At 50.8% G+C, this 15,745-nt stretch overlaps 1 protein-coding gene across 4 annotated transcripts in view; it reads left to right on the top strand.

The window, feature by feature from the left end:
• The window catches only part of EPHA10 (EPH receptor A10), a 117,317-nt gene that overhangs the window by 85,281 nt on the left and 16,291 nt on the right, over window positions 1-15,745 (top strand). For all 4 annotated transcript variants that reach the window (XR_010594692.1, XM_042853977.2, XM_042853976.2 and 1 more), the window contains exons 8-13: window positions 233-341; window positions 2,955-3,010; window positions 5,681-5,806; window positions 9,539-9,724; window positions 14,450-14,511; window positions 14,656-14,859. Coding sequence is in view for 3 of the 4 variants with exons in the window: in XM_042853977.2 (XP_042709911.1) it covers window positions 233-341; window positions 2,955-3,010; window positions 5,681-5,806; window positions 9,539-9,724; window positions 14,450-14,511; window positions 14,656-14,859 (743 nt within the window). In the remaining variant the exon portion in view is untranslated. The remainder of the gene's footprint in view (window positions 1-232; window positions 342-2,954; window positions 3,011-5,680; window positions 5,807-9,538; window positions 9,725-14,449; window positions 14,512-14,655; window positions 14,860-15,745) is intronic.

Genomic DNA, 15,745 nt, shown 5'->3' with positions numbered 1-15,745 from the left:
TGCCAGTGATGCCGAAAGTGCTGTCTGGTGCAGGAGCGCCCTGGAGCTCGGTGCTCTGGCACACACCATGACATTGCCAGGGCCCCGACCTTGGTGCTGGAGATTCCTGGTCCCCTTGGTGCAGGAATGCAGCACAAGCCAAGGCAGGCTGGTCTGGAGTTGTAACCATGGTGCCGGGTACGTGCAGAGGGGAATACAGACCTAACCCCTGTTTCGCTTCCCTCCTTGGCAGTGACTGTGGCTCCCAGCGAACAGAACCCTATCATCATCATCGTGGTGGTTGCAATCGCTGGGCTGATCGTGCTGGTTTCCATGGTGATTGGTGTGATGATCTGGAGGAGGTGAGCAGACTTCGCACCTCTTCTATTGTGCATATGGCAATAGACCAAGGATTTCTGGGGGCGGCTTGCTGGCTTGGTGTAGCTAATGCTTCTAATGCTGCAGCTGGGGTTCGGGGGACACTGGGAAAGAGACAGGTCTCTGTAACAGCCAAGTTCTGCCCTGTGAGCTGTGTGTTTGGCTGCCTTAGGGTCAAATCCATTCATCGAGAGGGCCAGCACACGGCCTAGAGCTGTGAATGTCACCTTCCTGTTCCAGGCTGGGAATAGTTGGTGTTTGTGCCAGGGGATCAAATGGGGTTACAGGGTTTGGTAGCTGAAAAATGCTTTGGCAACTGACGTGTGACTCTGCCCATGGCCAGGAGCGGCTGGTGGCACTCAGAGCTCCCCCAGGGACAAGCTGTCCTGAGTCTGACATGGTCCAGGCTGTGCTGTTGTCACACAAGTGAGTCACTTTCCCGAGGCTAGAGGGTTTTGTGGAACAGACGGTGGGAAAAGCTTAACCTGAGCTGTGTGTCTGCAGCCATTGTGGTGCTCGGCGAGCTAGTGATGTGACTGTGAAAATGGGCCTGGGTGGGGGGAATCTGGGAGAATTTGTTGGCTCCAGTTAACAACTAAACCCCCAGGATTCTCTGCACTGTTTGCAATGTGGCCACCACGCTGGCCAACTGGAGGCCTTCAGAGAGAGCACAAGAGTCTCTGCACTCCCGGCCGTGTCTTGGAATTGTACCAGACTCGCAGCCTCTGTGGTTCGGGGCGGGTCACACTGGGACATCTCCAAACAGTGTGAAACTCTTCACTTTTCCAACTGGTAAATCAAGGATAGAAATTCCCTGAAGTTAGTTTAGCATTTTTAAAATCTGTATTTCTGTTAATCTTCCTAATCTGGGGCTTTTCTAAGGCTCAAGTTTTTGCTTTGGCTGGGTCTAGCTGTGGAGTTTAAGGACGGGTGAAACCCAGACAGCCGGAGTTCCGAACTGCATGGGGAAGTATATAAAGCAGATAATTGTGCTGTCTTTAGAGCCACTTGCTCCGATCGCCATTCCTCCGGCCAGGGCTGCTGGGACAAGGGAAATGGTTCAGAGGGGCATCGGTATTCATCTGACAGATGGGTCAGTGAAACGATCTGTACTTTTTAACTTAAAAGATTAAATTGAACCCAAAATGAGAGTAATTTAAATAAATAGAAAAATAAAAAATGACAAGGGAAGACTCGAATGTTGTGTAACGACAGGGCTGGGGTGGGAGCAGGCCACTGTCACTTGCTTCACCGCGGGAATCCCAGGTCCCTGTGCCCCTTGTCGGAGCGGCCGGGCGGGGGGGAGGGGGCGACTCCAGAGTGGCAGGCCGACCTCCCGTGCACAGAATGCCTGAGCTCTGAGAGCCAGGCTCACGCAGGCAGCGAGAGTTCACTCAGCTCCCCCCAGCGGCCGTTTCCCCTGAATGCCCTGGGGTGGCAGAGGAGCAGCTCCAAGGGAGGTCTCCTTTGTTTAGAGTTGCACAGCTTGCATGTGCAGGCAGCCCTGGTGCAAGGCTCTGGGTCCCTGCTTTAGAGCTGGGGAAGTTCCTTCCTCCCTCTGGCTGGCGTGGCGCTGGTGTCAGTGGGGGGCTGAGCTGGGAGGTTGCCGGAGGAGCAGCAGGGCGTGGTGTTGGCTTTGCTTTTAGTTTATTAACCAAATGGCATCTGGGGCAGCCTCACGCTCTGGCTCGGTCCTCACTGGGCCCTGCTCCCTCTGACACCAGCAGGACTTTGCCACTGCCCGCGGCCCAGGGAGCACAGCTCTGGCCTGGGCAGCAGGGCGGGGTTAGGCTGATGACTGGCAGCCCACAGGCGCGCAGCAGAGCAGGCTTTGCGTCTATGCTAATAGGAGTCCCTGAAGGTCAGAGCAGGGATCTGACTGTCGCACTGCTGGTGCCACGTCTGAAATCCTGGTGAGTTCGTTGCTTGCCGCACTGGAGCGAGTCCGTCCATCCCATGGCGTTTGACTAGCATCTTTGTCAGGCTGAGATTACAGGGGTGTGGACACGCGAGCAAATATCCTGCCTGCAGCAGGGCTTATCTGCACCTGTCACAGGATGTGGACATCTGAGTTATGCACATGACTGAGCTAGCAAATGCTCTTGTGTGCCAGGCGTCCGGTGCCCATTGGCTCAAGGAGACCAGTGAGCTCTTAGTGTGGGCTGGAAATGACCTGGAGACGCTGCTCTGTCATTATCCCTGGGAGTTCGGCACTTGCCTTCGTGTTGCGGCTCCAGATTTGACCTGCCCTTTGTTGGTTTCCACCCCAGCCCCGGATCAGTCGGTGCCCACCCTGTATGGTTTGCCCCCGTCATTTGCTCGTCTGCTGTGCTGTAACCCCTACGCTCTTCCACGCCCACCGCTGAAGCTGCAACTCCACATCCAGTCCCTGTCTCAGCAATTCTCTCTTGCTGGGGTTGGGATCACAGAGACCACAGTGGTTAAGCGTACAGGTTTGCTTGACCCTGGCCTCTGGCTCCTGGTGCTGGTGTATTCTGGGGGGTTGGACAGCTCTCTTGGGCACTGGCATTTGGGGCTTTGTATCCAGTGGGAGATTCACGCTCAAGGCCTAACGTGACTATTGCATCTCATTGCAGACAGTGTGGGTACAGCAAAGCCAGCCAGGACGGAGACGAGGAGCTGTACTTCCATTGTAAGTGACGTCTGGCCACTGTGCTGTGTCTGATTGCGTGGGGAGCTCTGCATTTACTGTCATTAACAACCCTGCTCTCTGCAGAGCAGCCCGGAATCCTTCCTTTTGAAGTGCTGTCATCCCGTGTTAGCCCAGAGAAGGCCAGCTCAGCACAGCAAGGCTCTCCGGAGACAGCTGGCTTGACAGCTTCATAAGCCAGTGGCCGTCCTTCCTGCGCACAGAGCACTGGCTGCTCAGGGAGGTCACTGGCATGCCACAGGAAATGGAGATGCTTTCAGCTTTCTCGAGGGCGTATGAATTATTCTGTCAGCTTTTCACATACAGCTACGGGAGAGCGGGGGTTTGTTTTCTGGGGCATCTCTTGATTATCAAGCAGTGATAATTTTACAGACAACAGTTGTCAAAGGAAATGCAAATGTCAGAACTGACGAGTGTATTTGATTCCTGGCATATGCCGGTTAAGCACACACCTACTCTTCTGCTCCCTGCAGCATCTGAGAGGCAGCAGAGCCTGTGCGCTTTTCAGAAAAGCCTTTGCTGCTGTCATCCGCTTTTCAGGATCCTTGATTATTGCCGAGCCACGCTCCGAAGCTTGCTGAGAGTTTTCCATACAAAGCAGCGGGAGAAGAAGGGCAGGAGCTGGGGTTTCTTAGGCTACCTGTTACTGATCTGGGTAGGGAGGGGGTTGCTCCTGGCGCCCTGATCCAGGCCTCAGGGGCCGTCACGCACAGGCAGGACACCAGAGGGGTCGCATGCGTTATATTTACTCTTTGGAATTTGTGCTCAGTTGACGTGGGATTGGCCTTCGCTGCTGGTTTGGTTCCCCAGTGGGAGCACCACATGCAGCAGGCACAGCCCCCTGCCTGTTCCGAATGTGCAGAAACTCAGCCAGTCTTTGGGTTGAGCAAGGCAAACCTCCCAGGTCAGGGCACCCAGTGCTGTTGTGTTGGGAGCAGAGGCCCCAGGAGCAGCAGAGCCAACATGCTCCCGTCTTTGTTATTTGTTCTGGGAATTTAAAATGAAGGTTTACAGGAACCCCGCGAGTGGCTGCTACGGTCCCCACCCGCGCTGTGCAATGCTCTTTGTAACTGGGTCGCTCTCGCTGGACTTCGTTCTCCTGGGCTCGGTCCAGGCAGCGTCAGTTGCCATTTAGCAGATGATAGCGGCCTGTGGGGGAGGCTTTGCAATCCATGCGCTGATCATCGGGGCCTGGAGCAGCACGTGGTTCTAATTATCCCTGCTGGGGGGCTTGGACACCGAGGCTGGCCAGGTAGGGAAGGGTTAACCTGGGAGGCGGATCTGCTCAGTCTCGGAGGGGCTGTGTCCCTGTTGGAACTGGTCTGGGTGAGAATGAGCAGGGGGAACGGTTCCTTTTCTCCCTGTAGGAACTTGGTAGCAAACGGACAGAGCCAAGTTTCTCAGCGGTTTTAGTCCCAAGAGGCAGGAGGTTCCTGCCGAGGCAGATCAGGGGAAAGGCAGCACGTTGGCTCCATCCGTCCTGATGCTGGAAGCAAAGCTCCTTCTGCGTCCAGGCCCGGAGAGAGCACTCCCAGGCATGTCCTAATGGCAGTTCTGACCAGCCCCCCCCCAGAGCAAACCTGATCTACAGCCGGAGTTGGCTGTATCTCTAGAGGTGGTCTGGGGCTAAGCAATGAGGAGAGGCGCTCTGTCTACCGGAGCAGTGATACCGCTGGTGGTTCAGAATCGTACTGTGTCAATATGCCTGTAGCCTGAGTGGATAGCGTGTCCTGGGGAATGGAGGCCTGGTCCCTGGTCTGACTGATTGTTTCCATAGACGACAGGAACCGCTGCCTGCCTCACTTCATTTCGTTTCATGAACAGTGTACAGAGAGGAGAGGACAGTCTATTTGCCAAATGTAGTTTGGGGTTGTGAGATAAAGAGCAGAGCCTTGCAAAGATCTCCCCAGTGCGGGAGGGCTGGGAGCAGCGGAGCATATTGTAGATTGCAGAGCCGCGTGTTCTTTTCCAAATTACCTGGCTCCGCAGACAGGAGAGCGGCTCCACGAGAGGCCCCAGGCGGCACAGCGAGAGGATACAGGTTTGTAGGGTTTTAGGGAAGTTATTGTTAGACTTCGTTAAGCTGAAGAGCTAATTACCTGTTTAACAGCAATGTTTTTTAGTTACATTAAATTCAGATGGATGCTGTTGCTCCAGTGCTGAGTCCAGCTCCTGCTGCTGCGTCCTGGCGCTCTGGGTGCTACAGAATCTTGGGTTTTTCTGTATTTACGTGGAGCCTTCGTGCTCAGCTGAGATGTGAACGCTAGCTCTGGGGCGACTGTGACCGGCTTTCTCCGAGCTGCTGTCTCAGATCCTAAAAGGGGACACGGTGTCCGAAAGGAAATCTCTGGGTATGGATTAGCTGCTGCAGGGCCCCTCAGTGTGGGCCCAATTCGTGTCCTGAGCCCCAAAGCGCCGTTAAAAGCCCGGGGAGCAAAGAGCAGCAGCTGGAATAGGTTGGGCTGGAGACAGCGAGGGGAATGCAGCCTGGAGGAGGTTTCCAGGGCTGGCAGGTAAAGAGAGGGGCAGAGCTCCTGCCGGTTCGCACTCTGCTGCCTTTCGCTCAGTGGGGTCCCGGCTGGGCAGAGCTTCGCGGAGGTGACGCAGGGTTTTCTTCTCACACACTCTGTTTATTCCCCCTCTTTGCTGTAGTTAAGATACCAACCAGGAGGACGTACATTGACCCTGACACCTGTGAAGACCCCACGCAGGCCGTGCACCTCTTTGCCAAAGAGCTCGACAACTCGAGTATCAAAATCGAGCGGATCATTGGAACAGGCAAGTATCTGTTCGAGACGCTGCAGCATGGCTCCCGGTGCGCTCTGCAGAGAGGCGTTCCTGCCGGGCCGAGGACGCCTGTGCCACAGGGACACAGCGATCAATCTGAAGAGGAGACCGTGTCCTCAGCCCATCGGACGGGCGTTGGGTTGGATTTACAGCCTCCTCTTTCACCCCAAAGGGTTAATTCCCAGCAGGGTTCCCAGGGCTCCAGGCTGCAATCCAAGGCTGAGGCAGGATTTCCAGGTGGAGCAGATCACAGCCTACCTCCCAGCTCAGTCCTTCCCCAGCCTCTGCCCTGGAGCCCGGCAAGTGCTGCTGGCGCCTGTCCTCAGGACCCCAGCTAGGAGCTAGTGGGAGCGCAGTGAGAGCTGCCCCCAGCTAGGAGCCAGTGGGAGCGCAGTGAGAGCTGCCCCCAGCTAGGAGCCAGTGGGAGCGCAGTGAGAGCTCACTACCCCCTGGCAGGTGCTGCAGGCCTGCGTTCCGAGTGACATCACTCACCTCCCAAAAACCCTTCCGCACTTCCAGGTGAGGGAGTGGGGCCCAGTCTGTGTAATCCCCAGCCTCTGTCTGGCCTCGCGGTTTGCTGGGCACAGAGCCCTGGTGCAGCTCTTGCATTAGCGGGGACTTAAGCAAAACTGTAAATCCATTTTGGGAGCAGTACGTTGCGTCAGCAGCCAAGAGTTTTCTGTTTTCAAAAGCAGACGTGTGTGTCCGACTGGCTGAGCTGTCAGGATGCTGTCTGGCCCCCTCCTAGGGAGCCAGCAGGGCGGAGAGTATGAAACAGACACAAAAACTCAGCCATATCTGAGACCTGTTCCCTCCTGGGACTAGAGTTTCTCCTGCTGACTGCGTGGGACAAGAGACAGAGAATTATTACTATTTTGACTTGCAAACACTTCAGAGGTGCTCAGACGCTACAGGCATGGGGCTGTATAAGCACCTGAAAGGAGAGATCAAATGTCACTCGAGCCTTTTCTAGATGATAAACTGACCCTCCAAACCCTTGTATCTCAACTGCCTGCAGGGACGCGGGGAGGCTGTGGATGTTACTGGAGTGTGCAGAAAAGGCCGGCCCTGGCAGAGGTGTGGATCTGGGTCTGGGTCACAAGTCTGACTCTTGGCATTCAGAGTTGCATCGGGTCGTTGTTCCGTGCAGCTGTAAGGGGCTGGCTCCAGAAGTGCTGCTTCTCCATCGAATGCAGCTCAGGAGATGTAGACAAGTCCCTTGTGAATAGGCTCCTGTCAGAAATCAGCAGTGGGGCACGGGGACCTGCTTAAACAAGCTTTTCACCCAGACCTTTTCCCTGCAAATGTGTTCCAAGGTGCTCCTCCCCCACCCAGGAGACTGAGCCCTATCAACCTGTTCAGAGCGCTACATAGCTGAAATCGACCGCAGCCCCTGGCTCCTGGCTCTGTAAGGTGATGACTCCTTGCATCATTGCCGGTGTATAAATACAGCCCTCGGTTTTCTTTCCATGGTGAGCTTTCTGCGGGAGCTGCCATGGAAACAGCTAGGAAACAGATACCTGGGACTGACCGGGGTGGAGAGTTGAACTGTGCCACGCACTTGGATGGTGGTCATGGCAGGATCTCGCCAGCTGTAACGAAGGGCTGCAAGTGTAAACACCTCACTTCCCCCATAGCCCTCGCTGCCTTGTCTCACGTGACCCCTCGCTGAGTTCTGGGGAATGAGGAGAAATGCAAGAACTCACAGTGCATCCCACTGGGGCTCTGGATTGTTCCACTCCGCTCCTCCTGCTGGAGAGGAGGCTCTCGCCTGAGACAGGCCTGGGAGGAAGGTGGAGAGTGGCGCCCTCGGAGGAGAACTGAGTCCCAGTCTGCAGCAGCGTCAAACCCGTCAGTGATTGTAAAGGAAGAAGGCACAGCCGGGGTGGAGGCACAAGATCCCTGGGAACGACTAAAAAGATTGTGACTTTCACCTGCTTCCTTGAAACCAAGAGGACAAGGGCCGCGGTGCCTGTGAATTGCTGCTCTGTGCACTGAGGGGACCGCAGCAGGTACAGGGTAGGAATGAATCTCAGCAGCCCATTGTTACCTGCTCGGCTCGTTCTAGGATTCTGGGAGCCTCGTCAGGGTTCTTAAAGCCATTTACATATTTCCTGCTACCAGCTTCATTAGGGATTTTCAATCTCATTGTGGTCCTGGCCAGTTTTGTATGCTCGTAGCAGGGAGACGCAGAGTGTGGTTGGTTAGTATTTTGTACATGAGCTTGATTTAGTGTCCCTGTTTATTTTCCTCAGGCAGAGCATACAGTGATGTGACCAGCATCTCATAGAGAACGTCGGCAATTATCTGCTTCTTAGCAGGTTGACAGCGGCATAAAAACTATTTATGAATATGCTAACTCTCAATGATTTATTGATTTTCATCGACTTTACGGCCTAAACCGTCAACGCAGATTAAAATCCCTGCAGTTTTAATTGCTAATGCAAGCCAGATCTGTGGAGGCCCTGGTATGCTGGGTGTCATTTTCCCAAAGAGACGCTCTTTAAAAACAAAAACGACAGAGGCAGGGGAGTACCGGTAGCTTAAATATTAACATGGAAATAAAAGGTGATTGTCGGAAAGTGGAGATCAGAGGAATCTGGGCAGAGAAACTGGCCCGGTGATTCTGAACTTTGAGCACTAGATAAGTAATGAAAAGGCAATCCAAGTAGGGTGGGTCTTTTAAATAGGAGGAATGTAGAATAGTTTGTATTAGTCTCCCGGGTGACCTAGCGGATACCTGTCTCTCAGATCAATAAAGCTCTTCATATCTATTGGCTTTTCCCTGTAAAACCAAAGTTGGCCTTTTCTCATTCGAATTTGTCACTTTGTGCTGCCACGTTGGTGACTGCGAGGAGCAGAAAGTTCTGTCTCAAGTGCTGATGAACAATGCGTGGCCCTGACTATACTTTGGGTGGGCAGCAGATTTGGGATGGTTTGGGAGTGGAGAGAGTCGGAGCCCAGTGAGGACTGTCTTGATCTCTGGGAGATAATCTTTCATTCACGGAAAGCACTTCAAAAGTGCAGTGTGGACTTAGCTGGTGTATTAGGGGAATGGTCTAAGCAGCCAAAGAGAGGAAATTGCATCATGTGTTATTGCACCTGCTAGTTGGCACTAAAGAGTTTCAAGGTCTGTGTGTTCACAGCAAGTCACGATGCCTCCCAGAAGTGGGGGAAGATGGTAAACTGAGGCTAGGGTGAGAATTTTTAAAGGGACCTTAATCCACTTTCCTGTTTTGTGGGTGGATGTTTCCCCTGAGCGTTTCTGGCTGTACAGTTCCCTGCTATGTCAGAGCAGAGCCCATCTGCCTGATTAGCCAGGTACTCAGACCCCGGCTGCCCACACCCCGGCACCCAGATCACAGTGTTTGCAGGTCCAGAGGCAGAGGTCCTGCTAGGGGATGTGGGGCACAAGGAAACGCTACCAGAAGGGAGCTGATTTTCTAGAAGAGAGGCACTGCCCCTTGTCCCATTGCGCAGCAGCAGATCTGGGCAGCGATATTTGAAGATTTGAGAAAGCCATAAATAAAATCAGCGTAGCAATAGCTCCCGTTTTCATGGCCTGTGAGGGACCGAGAGCAGCTAGCACAGCTCCTAGAACGACAGTCCCGTGCGGCGTTCTCTTGGGATGTTCACTCTCTCAAGCGTCCAACCACAGGGACGCTAAACGGCTGCGCTCCTTTAGCTGGAAACGCTCTAATTCCCGTCTCTCCTACGGCACAGGAGAGTTTGGAGAAGTCTGCCGGGGATGCTTGAAACTTCCCAGCAAGAGAGAGCTCCCGGTTGCCATCCAGACCCTTCGAGCTGGCTGCTCAGACAAGCAGAAGCGCACCTTCCTGGCAGAGGCTAGCACCATGGGCCAGTTCGATCACTCCAACATCATCCGCCTGGAGGGCGTCATCACCAGAGGTAGGGCTTATTAACTCTGCATGTCATGGTATGCAAACTCATTGGGTTTGGGGGTTTTTTAATGAAAGGGCCAATTAATCTAGGACGACACTCGCCAAACCCATTGTGACTAGATCCTAGAGCTAGATCTGAATTCAGTCCTCCTGCACGGAAAGCCTCATGCACTAGGTTCACTCGCCCCTGCCTCCACCCCCTCACTTTCAGCTTGGAAAGTTTTGGATTCCTGTTCCCTCTCTCGGAGAGAGGGCTGAACCCCAGAATACTGGCAGCTTTGTGCTGCGTTGTGGTGGCTTCACTCACTATCCGTGCAGTTTTAACAGTGTGCGATTCTCAGAGCGAAGGCAAAAACATACAGTGAATGGTCACACAGTCCCTTCATCCAGGGCACCCGAAGCCCTCCACAAAGGCAGGTGTGTGTTGCCATGGGGAAACTGAGGCATGGGGAGGGGCGAGGACTAGAAAACACTGACTGTGCCTACTCTAGACTTTTCTGCCAGCTGTTTCCAAACACACTAGCACCAGTTGATCACCACTGTGGTAGCAATGCTGGGAGCGCTTGGCTGCTGACTTGTATCCCCTGCTCAGAGTAGGCCTGCATGACGTGGTGGTGAGAATGCCGGTGCCTACAGCTAATGGTAATAACAACAGGAAAAGTTGAGGACAAAATAGAGCCACAGACCAGGAGTCTGGCAGAGCTACAATGCCCAGGCTCCGGGTCGCCGGCTGCGGAATCACTACATGGAGATGTTCCGGACCAGAGAGACGTGCGTTATGTGATGAGACTTTATGCTCAACGCACATACGGGACGGCTGTAAAAACACCCTAGCCACACACAGCAATAACAACATGCTTGCTTCAGGTTAGGACACAATTCCAAGTCCTGTGTAACTCAGAGCGTTTATGGGCTGATAACGATGCAAGTTGGGCAGCGTAAGGGGGATATGCACAGACAGCCGCTCTGCGATTGCATGGCACTTACTCTGATCGATAGATACAAAGTGATTCCAGCATTGTTACACGCTTATTAGTGCCCAGCAAAATGAAGCGATACGCTCCCTGATCTGATTTTTGTGGCAACAATGCGGCCTCGTTTACTTGGTAATTTAAAAGCAATAGAAAGCAATTGTCCTGTGGAAAAGCAGGAAGAATGCTGATTGTTTTCTTAATTACCCACCATGGAGTTTGGGTCATTAATGCAAGAGTCTCGCCTTTGAACTAATCTGGTAATATGCTCGAGCAGTTGTTTAGCAATGTGATTATCTGGTGGTGGAGATGCTGTACAGTTGCCCTCTGGAAGCCAAATGTTTGCTTGTGTTGGTTTTTATTATTTTATGGTTCTGATGCTGTTTAATCGAATTTTTACAGCTAGATTAATAAAGCCAGGGAGTCAAACTGGGTTAGCAGCAAAACCCAACTCTTGGCATAAAAGCAAATTAAAATGAGAGTTTTGTCAGCAAACAGATGAGTGTGTGGTTGCTGTCTTTCCCTGTGGGAGTGTGTGTTCTTTATGAATCTGAGGAAGGTGTGGTTAAATATGGAGAAACATGAACACGCATGTTGTTAACTGTGCTATTTATAACATGGGGGATCAGCTTCTGTTTTAACATAGGGCCCAATCCAGCTACCCTCACTCGCATACTTTTCTCCTCGATGGTGCTACTCAAAGTGTTCCTAGCGAAGTCCTCCCCAAATCAAGAGCAGGGCCCCTTATGCTGACTGCATTCCTCAGGGTGAGATCCATGTCTCCCTCTGAGACGCCAATCTTGCGCTTGGATCCATGCAGGCAGAGCAAACTGCAGGATTGGGGTCGAAGGAATGAGAGAATCAGGCCCTTAGAGTTTAAGCCGCTTGTGTGCAATACAGATGCACAAAAATCCATCCTCTGACGGTCAAATGCTTAAGTACCTCTAATTATATCCATTCCATTTCCTCCCTTTTACTAATTTCTTCTTCAAAATACGACGTGTGTGCTTGCTTTGTGGGTGTGTGAATTATGCCATTTAGATGAACAGCTCCACCATTGATAGTTAGGTAATCAGAAACACTAATTAGTTGCTTTCATTTATATGTTTGTGATAGAGAATTGCAAGTCTCTCCCCCTGAGCAAACGCACCCTCCTCCCTGTTAATGGCCCTTTTTCTGTGTCGTTCCCTCCTTTTCTGTTTGGCAGATGTGATCTTGTTTCAAAATAAATGAATCCTCTAGCTGTGACTCTGGAGACATCTCAGGGTCTGATAGCCTCAAAAACCCACATGAGCTTTGTGTTCCCATCATTCCCACAGCTACTTGATATTCATGAAGCATTTCACCATATAGGAATTGTATAGTAAGCCATACTTTTGAAAGCCCTAATTCACTCTTCTCATAGCAGAAAGATGAGGTCTGTGGATGTGAAATCTGAAGGGTGGCTGGGAGCTTGTTGAAAGGGGGAAAAGAAATGTGTTTGTGCTTTTTTCAGCTGCCTGATGATACTGGAAGGAGGCCGGGATTATTGCTATTTATTTATTTTAAGGTTTCTTTTTCTGCTTTTTTACCTGAGAAATATCAGGAGTATGAGGTCATGTCTGTCTTGTTTTTTGGAGGTCCCACTGCAGCAGTGGTTCTCAACCAGGGGTACACAGAGGTCTTCCAGGGGGAACATCAGCTCATCTAGATATTTGCCTAGTTTTACAACAGGCTGCATAAAAAGCACTAGCGAAGTCAGTACAAACTAAAATTTCATACAGACAATGACTTGTTTATACTACTCTATATACTATACACTGAAATGTAAGTGCAATATTTATATTCCAGTCAACTTATTTTATAATTGTATGGTAAAATGAGAAAGCCAGCAATTTTTCAGTAATAGTGTACTGGGACACTTTGTATTTCTATGTCTGATTTTGCAAGTAGTTTTGAAGTGAGGTGAAACTTGGGGTTCGCAAGACAAATCAGACCCTGCAAAGGGTACAGTCATCTGGAAAGGTTGAGAGCCCCTGCACTGGAGGAGCTAGAGACCTGAAGCAGGACCTTTCATAAATTTGTAGAGTTTATAACCAAAAGGGACCATTCCATCATCTAGTCTGACATGCTATATATCACAGGCCAGTAAATTTCACTCAGTTGTCCCTGTACTGATCTGGATAACTTCCAGAAAGGCATCTAGTCTTGAGCTGGAGATAAAAGAGGGAGAAGCCACCACTTCTCTTGGTAGTTTGTTCCTATTGTTAATCACCCTCGCTGTTAAAAACATGTCTGATTCACATTAGAAATCAGTCAGCCATTGGGTCTTGTTCTGCCTTCCTCCACTAGATGAAAGATTCCTTCAGTGCCTATTATTTTCTCCCCTGAAGGTCCTTGTAACAGAAACCAAGTCTCTTCTCAATCATCATTTGGATAAGCTGAGATTGAGTTCTTTTAGTCTCTAACTGTCAGGCATTTTCTCCAGACCATAAATAATTTTGTGGCTCTTTTTTGCATTCTCTCCACTTTTTCAACATCCTTCTTAAAATGTGAACACCAGAAGTGGACACGCTATTCCAGTACTGATCTCACCAGCGCCATATACAGAGGTTTTTTTCTCCTGCTGATAATACCGCACCTTAATTAATTAACTTCTTACAGTTGGTGTGGCTACTTCCACCTTTTCATGTTCTCTGTATGTATACATATTTCTTACTATATGTTCCATTCTATGCATCCGATGAAGTGGGCTGTAGCCCATGAAAGCTTATGCTCAAATAAATTTGTTAGTCTCTAAGGTGCCACAAGTACGCCTGTTCTTTTTCCTGGACTTTGTTACTTAACACATTGAGTCATATGCATTCATGGTCCTGAAACTGAGTCGTCAGTCACTCTAAAACAGGTCCTGTCTATCGTATAGAGTGCTGGCCCACTCCATCCTTCCTGAGTAAGGTGTAACCAGTGATTTTAAAATTCCCCTCATGGACAGTCCGACCATTCGGGAATACCAATTTTATCAAGTTTCTTCTCATCAGGGAGAATTTCCAGTTCCTCTTTCTTGTTACCCAGATTCCCAGCATCGGTTTTTAAGCCATTGAAAATTTTCTTTTCTTCACCTTCTTTATCACATTGGTTCAAATTTTTTGCGACAAGCTAAGTTTGTGTGTGTTCTGCATTTGTCTTCTGAGCACCCTCCCCTCTGTTGCTCTGACTGCCCCAGTTCGTCTCCAGCTGAGACGATTGTAGGGATGTAGACAGTCCCTTGGCACAGCCCCTCTCCCATGGGACTGTGGCCCAATGTTCCACAAAACCAAAACCTTCAGCTTCATGCCCGGTGAGTACCCAGCAGCTCAGCTCCAGGAGTTCTCCACTTTGGCGGCAGGAGGTGGGGTTGCTGAATCTTCAAGAGAGATTTTCTCCCCATGGTTTATCAGGCATTTGAATTTGAGGTTTTTAAAAAGCTGGCTCTAAAGGGTGAGTAGAAATCCCTTCCCCAGCTCCCCTCCTTTGCTCAGGGGTCCCTTCCTTTGAATGTGGCTGCCTGACTAACTCTTTAGTTATGCACAGAGATTCCCACGACAGACAGAGCAGACGAGACCCAAATCTCTCGTGTGAAAAGCAAGCAGAAAACGATCTTTCGAGGAGCGAAGGGTTAAGGGCTGGGCTGGGCATCTTTGGGTCTGGAGGCTTTGCTGGATGTATGTATTTATATCTGTGCAGAACTGTGCTCGATAAAAACCAAGGTTAGCTAAATACTCCTTTTCTGTCTGTGCGCCCAGGAAATACCATGATGACTGTGATGGAATACATGGGGAACGGAGTGCTGGATTCGTTTCTCAGGGTGAGTGTACCTGGGTGTCGGTTACCCCCTCGGACCTTGGCTAGCAGTGCTGCCATTTTCCTAACTGAAGAGTCACAGCACGAGCTGTTTGTGTGACATGCTGAACCTCCCTGAAATGCAGCCTTCCCTACTCCTGCCTTGCAGAAACACGAGGGCCAGTTCACAGCTGCCCAGCTGACTGGTATGTTACATGGGATTGCCTCCGGCATGAAGTACCTGACCGAGATGGGTTACGTACATAAAAGCCTTGCTGCCCACAAAGTCCTTGTGAATAGCAACCTGGTTTGCAAAATATCAGGCTTCAGACAGTCCCAGGAAGATAAAATGGAGACCATCTTCACCACCATGGTAAGCTGTGGGGGACTGTCAGTGCAGGACAGTCAGCTGGGTACTCACTAACTTTGTGGGGTCATTGGAGGGGGGAGGGTTGGGTTTGAAGGTGCATGAAATGGAATGTCAGGGACAGTCACTGAGGAATACAAAGATGAGCTCCCTGGGTAACGTGGTTATTAGACTATCTCTTGTGCTTGGAAATGGACTGATATGTTAGTGCAGCGTAGAGTTTGAGAAGCAAAACTTTCTGACATAGGTTCAGAAGGCAGGAGGAATTTCCCCGTACAAAGTACAAATCATAGAGGTTCTGGAAATGTAAGAATGGAGAAACCTCCCTTCTATGGACCTGGCGGATGATAGAACCACGTTCCCTGCAAAAACCTGATAGAGAAAACAACATGTCCAGATCCCTCTGAGATGCTGAAAGCCCCTTCCACGACAGAGCCAAGGTTATGAGGCTCTTTGTGCAGGTTCTGCTGCCATCCATCAGAACAGGAGCACAGTTCTGTCATGGTAGGGAGTGTTTTCTTGCACCGCCCTGCCCCTGAGAGAGATCTAATATCTTCCCAGCAGCTGGGGTTTCGGGTTCCACTTCACAGGGTTTGTGAGAAAGTTTCCTTTAGCTTTGGCTTCTGGTACCAATGTTTCCCAAAGCAAAAAGCAAACCTTGGGCAGAATGGCCACGTTCTCATGCTGAATCTTTGCAAAACCAGATCTCTTCCGGTTTCGATGCAAAGCCACAATCAGGATAACTTAAAACTAGGCTCAGCATCGTGGAAGAGGTTTGCAGGCCTGATCTGAATGTTGAGTAGGGATCAAAATATGAAGCTAGCTGAGTTTCACAGCTCCAGTTAATACCAGATACAGCGAACCTGCTGCAAAAGCAGGATGTTTTCTGGTT

The sequence above is a fragment of the Chrysemys picta genome, chromosome 23 (assembly GCF_011386835.1).
Source record: "Chrysemys picta bellii isolate R12L10 chromosome 23, ASM1138683v2, whole genome shotgun sequence".
Classification (NCBI taxonomy): domain Eukaryota; kingdom Metazoa; phylum Chordata; order Testudines; family Emydidae; genus Chrysemys; species Chrysemys picta.
This window is presented reverse-complemented; position numbering and strand designations above follow the sequence as displayed.